The 16515-nt window shown below is 53.6% G+C and overlaps 7 protein-coding genes across 7 annotated transcripts; 3 read left to right on the top strand and 4 right to left on the bottom strand.

Moving 5' to 3' along the window:
- The first annotated feature begins 263 nt into the window (after positions 1-263).
- Positions 264-2707, top strand: P153DRAFT_365789 (uncharacterized protein). The gene is made up of 3 exons (XM_033667892.1): positions 264-1010; positions 1257-2032; positions 2121-2707. The coding sequence occupies exons 1-3, from the start codon at positions 480-482 to the stop codon at positions 2527-2529; spliced, it is 1716 nt and encodes a 571-aa protein (XP_033525582.1). The 5' UTR covers positions 264-479; the 3' UTR covers positions 2530-2707.
- A 208-nt stretch (positions 2708-2915) lies between these two features.
- P153DRAFT_271804 (uncharacterized protein) lies at positions 2916-3818 on the bottom strand (the record flags this gene model as incomplete). The annotated part of the gene is made up of 1 exon (XM_033662907.1): positions 2916-3818. A coding segment is annotated over one exon (903 nt), but the record flags the coding sequence as incomplete, so codon positions are not given.
- A 2375-nt stretch (positions 3819-6193) lies between these two features.
- P153DRAFT_337553 (S-adenosyl-L-methionine-dependent methyltransferase) lies at positions 6194-8849 on the bottom strand (the record flags this gene model as incomplete). The annotated part of the gene is made up of 4 exons (XM_033665747.1): positions 6194-7286; positions 7334-7591; positions 7647-8376; positions 8426-8849. 4 exons carry the CDS (start codon positions 8847-8849, stop codon positions 6437-6439), a joined length of 2262 nt encoding a protein of 753 aa, XP_033525580.1. The 3' UTR covers positions 6194-6436.
- A 706-nt stretch (positions 8850-9555) lies between these two features.
- Positions 9556-10285, bottom strand: P153DRAFT_337548 (uncharacterized protein). Its single transcript, XM_033665746.1, has 3 exons — positions 10218-10285; positions 10071-10128; positions 9556-10012 (listed from the first exon to the last, which is right to left on the bottom strand). Exons 1-3 carry the CDS (start codon positions 10271-10273, stop codon positions 9566-9568), a joined length of 561 nt encoding a protein of 186 aa, XP_033525579.1. The 5' UTR covers positions 10274-10285; the 3' UTR covers positions 9556-9565.
- Positions 10286-10565: 280 nt separating this feature from the next.
- P153DRAFT_287740 (acyl-CoA N-acyltransferase) lies at positions 10566-11456 on the top strand (the record flags this gene model as incomplete). The annotated part of the gene is made up of 1 exon (XM_033663558.1): positions 10566-11456. The coding sequence occupies one exon, from the start codon at positions 10566-10568 to the stop codon at positions 11454-11456; it is 891 nt and encodes a 296-aa protein (XP_033525578.1).
- A 1087-nt stretch (positions 11457-12543) lies between these two features.
- P153DRAFT_422121 (phosphoglycerate mutase family protein-like protein) lies at positions 12544-13715 on the top strand (the record flags this gene model as incomplete). The annotated part of the gene is made up of 2 exons (XM_033672348.1): positions 12544-12722; positions 12784-13715. 2 exons carry the CDS (start codon positions 12544-12546, stop codon positions 13328-13330), a joined length of 726 nt encoding a protein of 241 aa, XP_033525577.1. The 3' UTR covers positions 13331-13715.
- On the bottom strand, positions 13568-15786 carry P153DRAFT_337539 (uncharacterized protein; the record flags this gene model as incomplete). Its single annotated transcript, XM_033665745.1, has 3 exons — positions 15191-15786; positions 14588-15127; positions 13568-14518 (listed from the first exon to the last, which is right to left on the bottom strand). The coding sequence occupies exons 1-3, from the start codon at positions 15755-15757 to the stop codon at positions 13568-13570; spliced, it is 2058 nt and encodes a 685-aa protein (XP_033525576.1). The 5' UTR covers positions 15758-15786.
- Between the last annotated feature and the right edge of the window lie 729 nt (positions 15787-16515).

Genomic DNA, 16515 nt, shown 5'->3' with positions numbered 1-16515 from the left:
TTTACACAAGTAGCATACATCTTGGACTATGTCTGTACAGTAGGATTCGAGCGGTGTGCGTGAATGACGTCATACAGCGAGATACTCCTACATATGATCCCTGTGCACATGAACATATAGCGATATAGGACATCGTGAACTTGAGGCGTACTTGCCACGGTGTATCATTACTCTTGCCGCGGACGCATTAACATTACTTCCACTAAAACTTCCGCACCCCTGCGCTCCTCGGGCGTGAGCTAACTAACACAAAACCCCTCTCAGAACAACACCTTTCTCATCTCCAGATATCTATTTCTTGCACACTACCCTTTGAAGTACACAGCCGACGTCTCTCGCTTATCGTTCTATACATACGCCATCCTTCTGCAAGTCTTCCTTGCAGTTCCGCTGGAACCGATTGCCTGCCAATCACAACCCCGCACGCTGAGCCCTACGTCACACGTCTGACCTCATAGGGTCCCCGCAGGCGCCCCAAGATGTCGGTTCTAGCTCTCAAAGCGATCGGTTACGGCGCCGAACAGATTCCTGACAGCTTCTTTGAGAAAATTCCAGGCGGATACTTTACGCCGAAAGAAAAGAAAGACCGGAAAAAGGCTAGGAAGGATCGCAAAGAGAAGGGACAGAGAAGCGAGAGTCGACGTTCGCAGCGAGATCGCAGCCCTTCGACGGATGAGTCGGACTACAGCGCTTACGACGATACCGATAACGAGAGAGAGCAAAGAAAGAAGAAAGAACGAAGTCGTCGAACGAGGAACGCAGGAAGGAGTTCTAGTAGAAGTCTGAGCCGTGGCAGATACAACCAGCGCAGCATAGATTCGGACGGCGCATTCAGCGACCATACAGATATGGCAAACGTCGAGCAGGGACAAGGCGGGCTCCCATACTTCCCTCCGCCGCCTCAATCTGCGTATGAGGCATACAGCCCGCAGGACTATCCTCAAAGGCAAGCGCAAGATGATTTCTACCGACCATCATCAGCGCGGCCGGCGTACACCCACCCCTCTCAGGTAAATAGCTTTTCTCGTTCTCGCAGTGCGACACTTCCGGTGACGACTGCTCCCCCTACACCGGTGACATCACGTCCGCGAACCTCGACGAGCAGAACGCCATCGAATTCGCCGAGTTATTTTCGTTTGCAGTCTTCGATGTCTGATTCTCTTTCACGCGGCACTCCGCTTTCCGCTGTCTTCTCTCCTTCTTACGATCCGCCTCTTGCGACCTTGCTCCAACGAGCCGCCACTAACACTCCTCAGCCAGCAGCTGTGCCACTGCATAGCCAGATACATGACCCTTCTTCACCTACAGTAGCATATGGTGCTGAAGCTGCGCACCGCTTTGAGGAGATCCAACACGCAAAGTCCACGCCAGGACAACAACCTCGAGTTCGTTCTACAGCGCGGTACTCTCCAGGTCCAGGTTATCAACCTTCGCCTCCAGTGATGCCAGTGATGCCAGTCGCTGCTATTCCTCCTCCTCCAATCGGCTCGAACTCTGAGTATCCTCCCTACCATCCTGCAGAGTTTGCTTCCGGCAATCCCAACCTCCAGGCGTCTGGTAAATCCTATGTCGCACCACCACCCTTTCGCCGTCAACGATCGAACTCTCAACCATCCTACGCATCAGAATACGATGCGCCATACCCATCCTACCCTCCTCCCATTTCTAGCCAGCAAGTTTCTCAATACGACCGATCACCCAGCCGCCGTGACAGCAGCACCAAGCACCGCCGTGAACACGGGCGTAGGGCAAGGTCTGCTGATTCTCACTCCCCATCCCGCTCTTCTCGCCAGTCCCGTCATCAAGATCGTTCACGCAAATCCCATCATGAAGAAGATTCACGCATGGCTGACTTTCGTGAAAGATTTGATGGCATGGACTTACGGAAGAAGAGTCTGGCGGCTACGGTGGGCGGTGCGTTAGCGGGCGGACTTGCAGGCAAATCTATGGGAGGTCGCAGTAGGCTAACGGCTATAGTAGGCGCGGCTGCAGGTGCTCTCGGAGGTCGAACGTTGGCGGAAAAAAGAGAAGGGTAAGTCGGGTTCTTCTCGTGATATATTTTCTCCTTGTGGTTGCACAATAGGTTGAAGTTGGTTGATCTGATCTAACGCATCAAATAGGGGTCGAGATGACTACCGCTCTTCGTCTCGTCCGCGCTCCCGCTCACGCTCCCGCTCACGCTCGCGCACTCGTGACCGCGACCAGAAACAAGACCGTAGTCTGCGTGCTAGAAGCAAAAGCGTGATCGACCGGTTCCGTGGGAAATCTCGTGATGTCGAAGTCCGAGTCAGGTCTCGCGACAGGGACGACTACCGTTCTTCTGATGAGGACCGAGACAGGCATCGCGAGAGGGATGATCGTCGTCCTCGTGAAGACCGAGATAGGCATCGCAAAAGGGACGACCGTTCTTCTCGTCATGGTCGCAAATATGTCGAGGAAGAAGAGTATGATTACTTTACTTCGTCGGAGTCCGAAGGCGATGGCTCACCTGTCCACGTGCGCAGGAGGACAACCAGACGGGAACGCTAGGTTTAGTAGTCGAGGATGTTTTGATATTCTGTTATCGTCTTTTTCCGTGTTTTTGCGTTCATGTTTCTACGTACGAACAAGGGAGCGACTTATGATTACGACTTGACGAACGGCACGAACCATCAATTTTGCGATGTTAAGTTACATCGTTACCAGACGTGTCTGATAGAATTCTGCATTATTTGCTTCCTTCACACATCGCATAATCTTACGTTATTTAAACACGTGATACCCATTAATCCATACAGACAGGCAAACAGACGACAATATATCATCGCAATTCTTCACACAACACGACAAAGACTCTACGACCGCACCAACCCCACCCCCCTCTCCAGCCTCAACTCCGTCCCCAGATACCCCCCCTCCACAAGCAGCGGCACAGAGCACCTCCTCCCTGTACCCCCCTCCTTGAACTCTCCCTCCAGCTCTCCCTTCCCCTCCAGCCCATCCAGCTCCTCAAGCAGCGCGCGCATCCTTAACTCATTCCTCGCAAACACAACCTGACCCGCCAGAAACAACAAGCCCCGCTTACACAGCACCTCCTTCTCAACAACGAACCCAAAATAGCTATCCGGAAACACAAAACTAACGGGGATATCCGGGAACGGCAGATCTGCCAGCGCAGCGTTGAAGCGCGGGTTTGTCCCCGCGGCGTGGAATCCTGTGAGCAGTTTCTTCACGTCGAAGGACTCTTCTTCTTCTGCTTCTTCGGCGTCTGTTTCTGTGTCTGTTTCTTCTTCTGTTTCGTCTGTGCTGGACCCGTCCCCCCGCTCAACCATATACGGCTGCACATCCGCAATAAACTTCAGACTACTCAGCGTATTGCGCACAAACGTCAACACATGGCCCAGCGTAGCCGCATAGCGCTCTGCACCCGTACACAAGGGCCGCCAGCCGCAGCCATCCAGCTGCGGGACCGTCGTCAGCACCGCGGGGTAGTACAGGAGGTCTATCTCCAGGTGGCGCACGAGTGGCAGGTCGGGGAGTTGCAGCGGGGGTTCGAAAGCGCCGGAGCCGTCGTGGTGGCGGTCGTCTTGCCGTTGCTGTTGCTGGTGGTCTGCTGTCCCTGGTCTGCCGGGTGAGGGTGGGATGGAGGAGAGGTAGAAGGTGTTTTTCCCGAAGAAGACGCTGCGGGTTTCGGCGTGGAATTTGCGTGATACGCGCATGATGGAGGTGTGGAGGTTGTATTTTGCGGTTTGGCGCGCTGTGGGACCTTTCAGTGGGGTTGAGGCGACGAGGAGGTGTGTGTAGATTCGTAGACGGAGGTCGGGGGGGAGGGCGTCGAGGGGGGAGTGTGTGGATGGCATTTTTGGGTTATGGGTAGGTGGTGAGTATGGATTGTTTCGGGAGCTTTTTTGTATTTGGTTCGGAGACTTTGAGGGTAGGTTCGGAGAGTAATATCGGTGGTACGCGAGGGAGGTGTTGTGATTTTGGAGTGTTGTTTGGTCGAGGCGAAGAAGCAAAAATCAGTGATGTCGTCGTGTGTGCGAATTAGATATCGTGTATTGACTGATCAATTGCGGCGAGGCGTTCGAGGGGGGCACGAAAACAATCCGACTATTGTTTTATTTGCTTTGTCGATGTGGGATAAGTATTGAATTTGTGTATATCGACAGGCCAACAAAGCAAAGTAAAGTAGTCGATCGGGGCTCTCACGTCCTCTTTGTACTCCCACCCAAACCCATTGATTCCTTCATTTCTTACGCGGCAGATCCAGAGCCGCATATCCACAGTACCACCGCATGCGTCTGCCGAGCACTCACCGCAGCAGGGCACCGCAGCGGCGCCGTAACCCTCGTTGGCCTACCCGCTCGCTCGCTCGCCATCCCTTCCTTTTCCCTTCCCTCTCTTAAGCATCTGACTAGCGGAGCCTAGAGAGCTGGCGTGATGTCGCGACCCACCTCGCCCTGTATACTGGAAACCAATGAAAGATATGCGGAGCGGGTTCCGCCTGCTGTCAGGCGTTGTTCTAGCAGTTTTCGAGAAGCGCGCTAGAATGAATGTCTCCCCGGAGGAGTGGGCTTTTTCGCAAAAGCCCAGAAAACACAAGCGTTGATCGTGGGATTGTGCCGAAACCAAACGAAACCGACGAGCTGATGTGTGGCGCTGAGTCGGATGGGCTGCCTACCCTATCTGTGTGTCGTCATGGGCGGGCGTTTGGCTGTACCTATATGGCGGAACGGAGGCGCTGGCTTGTGCATGGCGGGTTGGGATTGGCTGTTGTGCTTTTTTGTTGATGTCGTTGTCGGGATTGGCAAGGCGATGGAGGAGATTACCTTCCATTTGTCCTGATCTGATCTGATCTTGTTTTTTTGATCTTGCTGGGGGTGTCTTCCGATGCATATTCTCTTGCATCGTAGATCATCGTACGTTGTTTGTCTTGATATGCGTTGTGCCACGCATATAGTTACACAACAGGAACCTTAGGCGTGGTCACCCTGTCGGCCCCCCATCCCTTCGAAAGGATGTTTTTCTCTATCATTCCCACATTAATACTAGTCCCGTGCCACACGCAAACTAATTGAGATGCGAAACTGACTTGTAAACCTTCTCGCAACGCTATGCGGGAGTGCACGTGGCTAATACCGCTATTTCTTTGTTTCGATTCTTAGTCGAGTGGAGCATCGGCAGCAGGTATGCACGCCTGAACATCCAGAACCAGCACCGCTCCAGCCACACAATCTTGACTCGACGAACCACACAACCGAAAGGGAACCTGACTTGCAAGCCTCCGCGGTATAGATAGATAGATAGTCGATGTTCATCGGAAGCCTGCCTGAAGGGAGCATCGGAAGCTGTGAGTGTCCCCGTCGTTCACGGCATAACTACGGTACGGGCGCGCTCGCTTCCTTACCGGTACCTACTCGGCGGTAGAAGATGCGATGCGTCACGGGCACAACTCCGCCAATGCCAATGCACTCACGTAGCCATGCATGCTGACCGCAATCTGCGCTTCACAGTCGACCTTGCAACGGACCGATTATCGATTATCGTCGTTGTAGGGGTACGGTGAGTTCGGCGAGTCTGGGTGAGCAGGATTCATGTAGAGCATCGGGCATCGGGCATAGGGAAAGCGTGCCGATGATCGTCAGATCCACTCTGCAACGTTGAGTCGGCGGAAAGCAGGGTGGGTCGATTACCACAGTAGGGACGTTTTTGCTCGATGATGATGATGATGTGTGTCGGGAGGATGGGAGTGTGGGGGCAGACGCCGTAGACGCTTGGATCGAAGGATTGTAACGAGAAATCTTCCCTGAGTACTACTAAGAGTGTAGACTAAGACGGAGTAGGGAAATGCTGCAGCATCTGCTATCCGTTCGCCTATCTCCGTTAGTGAAACGTTCATGAATAGTGAGGAAATGAAAAGATGTAGCGGCGGCGCAGGAGTTGCGATTGAACATCCAGAAGGGAATGCGAAAGTAGACACGTGAAATTAGGCGAGACTAGGTCTATTCTATCGTGTTAGCATAGTGGGGCGTTCTTCGTATCACGGTTGAATGGTGAAAGAAGTCAAATATGTTCTTGATTCTATCCTAGCGTGCATTCGTCGCGTAAACCTTTCGTGAACGCGCTTTGCAAGTGCAAAACACAGCTGTGTCATGCATACTAGGATTTGGAATATAATACATGTCATGAATCCTTCGAGTGTCCCAGCAAAAAGGAAAGGGGTAAGCAAACTTGCTCGTTGTCAACTTGAGCTTTTTGGAGCTGGAATGGGCGTTATTGCTGATACACTGATGCGCAGTTGGTTGGTCAGGACGGAAAATGATTCGTGTCATCGAGAAAGTTACTTCGTAAACAGAGAAAATTGTGGCTCTCCCCCTTCTACAAACAAAGCGAGAACTCCACTCGCTGACGAGCATATTGTAAAGATCCGCTTGAGTTCGTACACACTTGTATCAGCTCACGTGAAGTCGTAGAAGTTGCCGGTATCTTGAGCTTGAAACAGGTCTTCGTAGAAATCGACTTCTTCCTGCTCGGTCTTATGTGACACTGTCCTCTCGCGCTTAATGGGTCGCAAAGATGTAGAAGTAGAGCGGCTGCGACTGCTGGATTTGTTGCCGGACAATCCGAATCCCATATCAGGCTCAGCCCGTGGGCGACTCTGAGGAATCGGTGCGAGATCTTTCGCCCGAGCCCACAAGGATAGTGGAAAGAGAGGCTTCACCGTCTTCTCTATGCGATGTAGATATCGATAGTCAGGATGCTGGGCTTCAGATCGTGGGGACGAGCTGTCGAATAAGTCGAACTCGGTAGGTGCAGGATGTGAAAGTGAAACCCCCTTGGCTTCGAGAAAGTCGTAGAGATCGAGAACCTCGTCTTCGGCATCTATGAGGCCGTGGTCAAATGCCTCGTGGTGCGCCGCCCACAGTAGGAAGTAAACCTTGTTCGTTGCAGATGGCCAGACGTTACCGCATTGTTTCTTTGCACTAGTGATTGACCCTTCAAAGTGGAAACCAAGGCTCAGTCCCTGAAGTAATGAAAACTCTCTAACTGTGTAACTTCGAGAGCCAGAGTAATGGGTATTATCGCCGCCTGAGGTGGTGACGCATTTTGCCAGACTAATGTGAGGATTGACTTGAGTTCCATCCATAAAACTTTCCAATTTGGGTTGATGGTACGTATCATGTCTGAAGCGTCGCCACTGCTGATGGAGGGGTCTCAGAGCATCTTCTATGGTGACAAAGCGCTTCAAGCCACTCCCGTCAGGACCATGAGTTGGGCTCGGGAATGGTGGGAGGGGGAAACCAATTCTGTTCCAAGTCAATACGCGCAGCAGATGGAAAGATACTGTTCTTACTTGGACCCAACGAAAATGAGCCTGCGCCTGTGCTGAGGGATGCCAAACCATGCTTGATCCTGGATCTTGTACCTCACATTGTAGCCTCTCAATAGGATACCATTGAGCAAGTTGCGAAAGTACCCACGGTGCTTGGATAGCTTGAGCAGACCTGGAGCCTGTTCTAAAGAGAAGCGTGTAGACTTGAGTTTGTGAAGCCAGGCCTCAACCGTGTACAAGGTCAGTATATTCGCTTCATCGTTTGCTCCCGCGCTGGTACTGAACAGAAGTTTTAGCAACAATCACTTGGAAAAGACTCCGTAGCATCACTTACTGTGCTTCCGACCAGAAGCAGCATGGACAGCTCATGTGCAGATGATCGCATCCATGCTGATAACGAGTCGCCTTGTCGGGCAGGTCTTGTGCATCCCAGTTCAGGTGCATGGCGCCGGGAAAGTTCTTCTGGTAGGCTGCCATTGCACAGGGATCATTTTCAAGACCCCAAAGAACACGATATCCTGCTTGTCGTGCGCCATCAGACACTCCTCCAGCTCCACAATAACCATCTCCAAAAGTAAAGACTCTACTCTTCTGGGGAATGTGTTGGGCTGACGTCGTTAACTCGATTCGGTCTTCGTCGTCGGATGACGGCTTGCTTGAGCTTAGTGACAGGGTAGGTGTTGAACGCTGGGAACTGGATGGTACGACTGGGCGCGGAGTATGAACGTGCTGCATAAATTCCGTGACCTCTCGCTTATACATCCTACGAACCTCGCCCCCGTATGACTTGTCCTCTTTATGTAGTTCGACGACGTGAACCCAGCGACAAATCAGTTGGCCTTGGTGAAAGATCCATTGACGGACCTCATCTTGCGTCTTGAGCCGCTGAGGACCCTGTGGGTTAGAATGTCTTAAACCGAATGCCTCATAATTGAGATTAGTAAAAGTGCATCTGCGTAGACAGACGACATCCTCTGGAGACACATCGTTCAGGCCTTGAATGGAGCGTGGTCTCTTGTCGTGATTATGCATCTCAATTAACATGAAGAGATCATTCAATTTGTCTGTAATTTGATCAGCAAGCGTTCGATATATTGAATGTGGATCACGTACTATCGAAGAGTGGCCGTAAAGAGGAGCAGCGTCTCAGGCGGTATCCACGCAAGATCACTTCTTCACTGGCAAGATCCTCAATGATGTGTTTGACGAACAAGAAATCACCGGAGGTCATATGCTTGGTCTTCCTGTCAGTGTGGTCGCGCAACTCTATCACGGTGCCGGGGTGGACGGTGACGCCACTCTCAAGTATATGCCACGGGAGTTCTATCTCTGTTGGATCAGGAACCAATGCTGGTGGGATGAAGTCGAAGAATCCGAAATCATCATCCTCGTCTCCGGTCGTGATTGGGCCGTCTTCATCCAAGTCTTCAGTGTCGTACGCCTGGACGTCAACCTCATCTTCGGAGAAGTTTGCTGGATCGTCGTCGTCGTTGATATCCAAAAAGGATATGGCTTCTGCAAGGCTGTTGCCAGACATGGCGTCGGGGAAGTTGGTACTGAACAAACAATATTAGGAAATAGCAAAACACACGTTGAAGCCGAAAAGACTCACTCCTCGCTCTTAAGTAAAATCAGAGATATGACCCCACAAACTGCTTAGCACTCCTCTTGGCGTCGAGTGAGCAGAAACAGAATGGTGGAGGTGGTAGTGTCGAAGTTTCAATCCCGCGGGGCAATCGACTTTATAGGCGACCAGAACTGCAGCCATCCGTGGTGAGCGCTACTAACCATGCAGCTACGCGTGGTGAAGGTGATCTGCCCACCATTGTCGTAATAAGTGGTGGGATGTGTGGTGAAAGAAGCTTGCAACGCGACATATTTGGTTGTGCGAGGAGGTTCACGGTGAAGGGAGAGTGATGAGGTGAGCGGAGGGGGAAGAGGAAGGTGTGGTTGGGATTGGGTGCATATGAAGAGGAGGCGGTGAGCTGCGCAAGGTACGGGAAGTGTGAGAGTTCCGTTTGCATATTTCCAGCCTGTCGGGACGGATGTGGAGAAGCAGGGTTTCAGAGTAGGCGAAAGATGGAAATTGGAGAAACATGCGGGGTAAAGACAGACAGACAAACAGAAAGGGAAGGAGCAACAAACACGACAGAGCATGACGATGATGAGTTCTCAAGATGGCTTGCCCCACCCCTCCTATCTGTACACAACCCTGCCCCCACTACCTATCGTAACCTCCATGTAATCGTGCACTCATTGAATAGTCTTGGCGACAAAGTCCTTCTCCAGCCGTCCAACCTCCTTCTTGAACGTCTCAATCTCCTTCCAGCAGTCCAGCGGCCGTCGGTCGTTCTGCCTCAAGCATGCGACAACGCCCTCCTTCGCCTTTTGCAGATCGGCACTAACCTGCTCGAGCTTCTTCCTCTGCTCCAACTTCTTCTTCAGCGTCTCAATTTCCTTGGTCACGCTATCTCTGCTCATGTCCTTCTGTCGCTGCTTTTCCGCGAGGGTGGACGAGGTCGATGTGGCGTCTTGCAGCTTCTCGACCAGAGAGGGCGAGGAGGGCTCCTCAGACTCGGAAGAGAGGGATTCATGCAGGGAGGACAGGCTTTGGGATTCTTGCGAGGAGAGCTTTTCGAGTTCTGCGGTCAGGCGGGACTGGTATTCAAGTTCTTGGGCTCTGGAGCGCGTCGAGTCCGTCTGGCAGGGTGTTAGTCCTGCGTTGTCTTCTCTTTCTTCCAGGGCGTGTGTGCCGTACGAAAGTGTTCTTCTGTATCGAGTCGACCATCTGGGTGGAGAATCGGACGGGGTGGTCTCTGCGCGCAAACTTATCAGCCCTTTGGTCAAATTCGGCCGGGGCTGCAAATCGACATGTCAGCCATTGGCGGTGCGGGGGCTGACGTACGGCGAGAAGACATGCTGCTTGACCTCGGAGGAGGGTTTTGACTGTTCGGCGCCCATGGTTGCGTCTGGCGGAGCGGCGGGATGCGTGCGCGATGATGATGTTGCAGCGGGAAGATGTTGGAGTGTCGGCATGTCGGGATTGACGGGTCGCCAAAGCTGCCTATGACGGAAGGGGAAGGATCGACACGAGGCGCGTCGCCGGTCGAGACTCTGGAAAATGGAAAGTCAAGATGCGACGTTGCTCTTTGCACCAATTGTCCTTGGAGAAGCAGAGCGAGATTAAGACGTGACATTCCTATCAACCACGCCTTGTCGACATCAAGAGACGCGCATTTCCATCTACACAGCAATGGTCCAGTCCTCGTTGACCGGGTGGCTCAAGAAGCCCTCGGCCACACAAGAAAGCGTACAAACTCCAAAACAGGCCCCAATAGCACCCCCGCCTGCAAAACGCCCTCCACCGCCGCCAAAGTCTGTCTCCGCGCCTCCGCACGTCCTCACAACCAGCACGCCAGTTCCGCCCAAGACAGACAACTGGAACGACATCCCAGATGACTTCCTCTCAGCTCCGTCGAGACCAAGAGCGAAGAAAAGCCCACGATCGTCAGCTGCACCCACACCCGCCGGGCCGTCCAGAGTGCCTACACCTGTCGCTCCACCAGTCCAGACGCCCGCGATCCCCCAGCTCTTCGCTCTGCGCCCCCTCCCACCCAATGTCCAACTTGCGCCACTCACAGAGGGACATCTCGACGCATACAAGCGCCTCAACGCCCTCACCCTGCCCATCCCCTACCCAGACTCGTTCTACAAGGAGACGATGACAGAACCTCACCTCGGCATCACACTCGTCGCCCTTTGGCACTCGTCACCCACACAAGCCAATTCCTCCGCTGAGACAGAAAAGCCACGTCTTGTAGGCGCCATTCGCTGTCGTCTGCTCCCATCCTCGCAACTTTATATCTCCACGATTGGTATACTGGCACCGTACCGCTCACACGGTATCGCCATGCACCTGCTGCAAGCTATCGTCAAGAAGGCGGTGGAATTGCATGGCGTGAAATGCGTCACGGCGCATGTTTGGGAGGCGAATGAGGAAGGTTTGGAGTGGTATGGGAAGAGGAACTTTGAGGTGCTGGGCAAGGAAGAGGGATATTACAGGAAACTGAGGCCTCAAACTGCGGTGCTGATGAGGAAGTGGATTGGGGTTGGGGATCTGTTGGGCGGTGGACAGGCAATGTGAAGGTTTCAGGGGAAACAAGGATGAGGTATGGGGCGAGCATGTGTGTTACCATCTACACGCTGCACGATTTGGTGGAATACCAAAGAAAGGTTCAGGACCCGCTCGCTCAAGGCGTCTTCGTCGTCGCGATAGGACGGACGTTGACCCTCCACGATCAGTCTCGCACTCGCGATTCCTCGACCGTCGTCGGGAGATGCTCCTCCATCCAGTGGCAGCTCTACGTCTCGAATGCTAGATCCACGCCAAGACCCACGAGATTGTGCGAGCCAGAGATGCGCACAAACCTCGGTCAGCGCCCAGAGCTGCCGCTGCATCACGATGTAGGATAAGAGGAAGGAGGAGACAAGCTCGCTGCCCACGGTAAATTGTACGTCTAGGGTGTTTCAAGAGCCTAACCACAATGGAAGCTAACTTACGAAGGACAAACCACCGCATTGAAGAACCCAGGCATATTGTTTACGTACAAACGTTATCATGAAAGCACAGGTACAGCAAGTAGCACTGTGTTACAGAGAGTAAATTATCACAATTCTTCCTCGAAATCCTTACTGTCTCATTACTTCATCCTCCCACCACCTACCACTACCACCGACTTTACCACATTATTTCCAGTCTTAATCAACAGTCAATCCGCATAAGAAAAATCGTACCTGTGCCCACACACCATCTCATTCTGAAACGCACAGCCAAAACGCGCAATTATCGACTAACCCTCCGCTTCCTGACAGCGGGATGCACGCGGAAGTCACCAAGGTGGGGCAAATCCCTTCTCCACAAAAACCTCCCCACCTAGCGTATCCAGCCTTGCCGGACCATGAACCGAGAACTCGGTTCGGGAGTCCTCACGACAACGTCATTTTTCCATATAAAAGTGCCCGTCATTGCAACTCTATTGCCTATTCCCGTTAAACCTCCATCGTGCCCTATCTTTCTTTCATATCTTCGTCGTCATTTCCATCTACTTGACTTCTCTCAATTCCTCTCGCTCTCTCTCTCGGGCAAGAAAAGAAGGATTCATCTTCAAGCTTGTCAATTCCAACTGCGCTTTCCTCTACACAGCATCAACCCACATCCCCAACCCCGCACAATGCCAGACCCGCGCGTCTTCATAATCCGCCACGGCGAAACAGAATGGTCCCTCAACGGCCGGCACACAGGGACCTCAGACATCCCCCTCACCCCCTCAGGCGAAAAGCGCATCTGCGCAACAGGAAAAGCCCTCGTAGGCGACGACCGCCTGATCGTGCCTGGAAACATAGCACACATGTACATCCCCACCCCCCTCTTCCACCCCACCAACCACCCTAACCACTCTCACAACGCAAAGCTACGTATCCCCCCGCACACGCGCGCAACGCACCCTCGCCCTCCTCGACCTCGGCTGCCACGCCACAATGACAGCACGCACGCAAACCACCGACGCAATCCGCGAATGGGACTACGGGAACTACGAAGGCCTGACGTCGTCGCAGATCCGCGCCAGCCGCTCGGAGCGCAACATGCACCCTGAATGGGATATCTGGCGCGACGGGTGCGAGGGCGGGGAGTCGCCGGCCGATATAACACGCCGTCTAGATGAGCTGATAGCGGATATACGTGCGCGGTTCCATGAAGGTAGGTTCGGGAAGGATGCGGGGTGGAAGGGGAGGGATGGACAGCCGAATGATGTGCTTATTGTTGCGCATGGGCATATTCTGAGGTCGTTTGCGGCGAGGTGGGTGGGCAAGAGTTTGGAGGATAATCCGAGTTTGATTTTGGAGGCGGGGGGTGTGGGGACGTTGAGCTATGAGCATGGGAGGGTGGAGGAGCCTGCGATTTTGCTGGGGGGCGCGTTCGTGGTGGAGGTTGTGAAGAAGCCGGAGGAGGAGAAGTGAACACTGTGGGTTGTTGTGTCTCGCGCGTAAGAAGATGGCGTAAGGGAAGTCATCGTTGTTTGGGCCATTGCAAGTCACGGGTAAGAAGGCGTCAAGTCATGCATTCATTGTTTTTCCTTGGTCATAAGCGTGAACTATGCTATGGTATACGCATTTCCTTTGCTAGTCGCTTATCTCTGTTCATGTCCCATGTCTGTCGTAATCATCACGCCCTTTCCCTAGCCGTCTATCTCGTCTTCAAGCCCTCGTTGGCGTCACCGACTGGTAATCCAGACTCTTCTGTCGAGCCTCCCGTTCGAACTTCTCCTTGTTCTTCATGACCCACAGTCCAAATTCGCGAGCTGCAAAGGCGTTGGCCAGAACGTCGCGACCGAAAATAGGATCGTTCTTCAATACGGCGCCTGGGCAGGAGGTGCGAGTCAAGCTCTCGAGGCTGAGCTGGGCCATCGACAGTGGTCCGTTGGCTGCCTTCTCGACCAACTTCGCGACATCAACGGCCCGTCCGTGAATCATGCGCAACGCGTCGAGGTCGGAGCGCAGGTTGTGTCCAACGATGATGGTCTCCCTGTCGATGAACGTCCACAACGCGGAGCGAGCAGCGGTCCAGCCCTTGAAGATCTTGTATCCCGTCTGCCGCGCGTCCTCCATGTCGACAAAGCTGGATAACCCAGTCTCTGGTGTACGCCAGTTTGCGACTTGTGCGGCGGGATCTGTGCAAACCAGGTTGCTCATGAGAACTCGGCAGGAACTGACGTCCACGGCGGCAATCTTGACCACCTCTTGGCGACCATCTGCGAGAACGATCTTGCTGCATGACATGGCGATAACACTAAGACCAGGCTGTGCTCGGTTGTGCTCCGGGGACTGCTTGAAGTCGGATACAGGATATTGGATTGAATATTCGGCCTTGAAAGTCTTCGGCGGTGGGATGTACTCGATGTCTTGGAGGATCTTGGGAAGATGGCACATTTGGTCGAACATGCTCACACAATCAGGCTGCCTAGCTACACCTATACGCGTCCAGTTCATGCCGCTGACCGTGAGCTTGCCATCGTGGTGGATGTAGATGTCGGTCTGCAGGCGAAGGCGTAGTATCTTATCCTGGATGAACTTGGCTTGCTCCATCTCTGCGAGGCCGCCCATGTTCTGGCTGGTAGGCAAGGGAGCTGGAGCGCGAGCTGGTGCGTGCTGAGCAGGTGCACGATAAGCCGATGCATGATGTGCGGATGGTCCATGCTGCGACGGCGAGTGACGGACAGGTGTGTGTCGAGCAGGCGCTTGGGATGGGGGAGGCCTGGTAGAAGCGGGAGCAGATCGTTCACCGCGACCACGACGTTGCGAAGAGACTTGAGAAGCGCCTGGTGGCTGGTGAAGGAGGCCTTGAGCCTTCAGCTGCTCGCGCGTCTGCTGACTGAGCATCCACGAGTCCCTGCCGTGCAGGTCCAGGCCTTGTCCGCCAACACTATGCACGTCAGTATGATGCACCTTCAGGCCCTGTTCGGACCGGTACGTCTTGTGGCAGCCACTGATGCCGCACACGAAGGTAGGAGGATCTGTTGTGGAGGTGGCGAGAGAGTTTGTCGGATCCGGAGGGCGAGAAGATCCTGAGAGAGACGCTGGTGTATGTATGGGATTCTGTCGAAGCACCGGCCGTCCAACGTTCATCGTGATAACCTGGCGAGGCATGGGCTGCGCGCCCTGGACAACCGTCTGCGGAAGCTGTGGTGCCGGGACCCGAACACTGAGGGTATGGCGCGCTTGGGTCGATGAAATATGAGGCTGATATACTTCAGTAGACTGGACGGCCGCCGACGGAGCCTTCGAGCTGTGTGCGACCGACTCCGTTTCCGGACGAGCGACTTGACCTGCACATCCCAGGAAATGACGATTAAACCTGGCTTGGCTTGGGAAGGCTTCTTTGCAGTCATGACAGTAGAGGTCGTTCGCGCTGAGGGCACTCGGAGTGTCGGAGAAGTCGTCGTAACCAAGGACCTCACTGACTGTGGGCTTGGGCTCGGGCTCAGGCTTGTCCGCGTCGACGAAGCCCCTGTAGGCGAGTTGCAGTTTCGGAGGCCTCTTCGTCTTGTGGTCACAGCAAGGTCCATCGGGGAACGAACGATGGGCGTTGTACTCTTGCTGGGTTCTGAAGGTATTTGAGCATCTGTCGCACGCATGTTGCTCCGTCGATACACCACTGAGAGCCTTCAGACCACCCGAGAGCTGGTTCGACACGTTTGAGGCGCCGTGCCCATTCTGAATCTCATGTGCTGCCAGAGCTAGTGAGTCACGAAACTCCCATTTGCACACTGCGCACTCGTACGATGCGCGAGCTGCGTCGGGATGGTTCTGGACATGCTGGCTAAGGGCCATCTTGGACTCAAAAGAGTGCGAGCACATGCTGCAGTGGAACTTTGGTGGCCCCGCCATCGCTCTGGTGCGAGTCCGTTAGCGAGGTGAGGTGAGGTGGAGGTGAGGTGGGTTGGGTTGGGTTGGGTGCTCGTTGTTTGTTTAGCGCGTCATTGCCGCTTTTGTAGTGGGAAGCCGTGACGGTGCCCCCACAGTCACAATGTTTGTGACGTGCTACAGGGTAGCGTGGAGGTCTTCAGTGCATCGAACACGTCGAAGTGACTTGAAAAGTCGACCAGCCTGGAGAATACCGAGAAGTTTCGAACATTCCATCGTCTTCAGTACAACACCTTGGAAGAACACCAGGTCCAGTGACGTGTCGGGGAGCGTCCGTCTCAAGTCGAATCCCATGCGTTTGAGTCCGCTCCTGGAGAGGGCTGGAGCACTTCCGGGTAGGATGAGAGTAAAGAAACTCAACATACCTCAAACGATGTCGTCGGTCTCGTCCTCCTGTACAAAACCTCGTCAGTCAAGAACTGGAACATTGTAGCCACCCAAATTTGAAACGATAGAAGGAATGGAACAAATTAAAGACTTACGTCGCCTGCGCGATGAACCCGCGCGCGCATGTTCCAAAGCCATTCTATGGTGGCTGCGATCGCGTCGGCCGTCAGTCTGCAGGCTACAGCAATGAGGATTCGGGCCTAAGAGTGGATAAAAGTCAGCTGTGTTCTTCAAAGGGTCACAGTCATGATAATGCACCAAGGATAGGATTATGTGAAGGAGTCGACTTACGAATGTCATATCGAGGATATGGATGGAAGAGAGGTTTCCGTCAG

The sequence above is a fragment of the Dothidotthia symphoricarpi genome, assembly GCF_010015815.1.
Source record: "Dothidotthia symphoricarpi CBS 119687 unplaced genomic scaffold P153scaffold_7, whole genome shotgun sequence".
In the NCBI taxonomy this organism is placed as follows: Eukaryota; Fungi; Ascomycota; class Dothideomycetes; order Pleosporales; family Dothidotthiaceae; genus Dothidotthia; species Dothidotthia symphoricarpi.
Note: the sequence above shows the minus strand (reverse complement) of the source record. Positions and strands in the feature narration are given on the sequence as shown.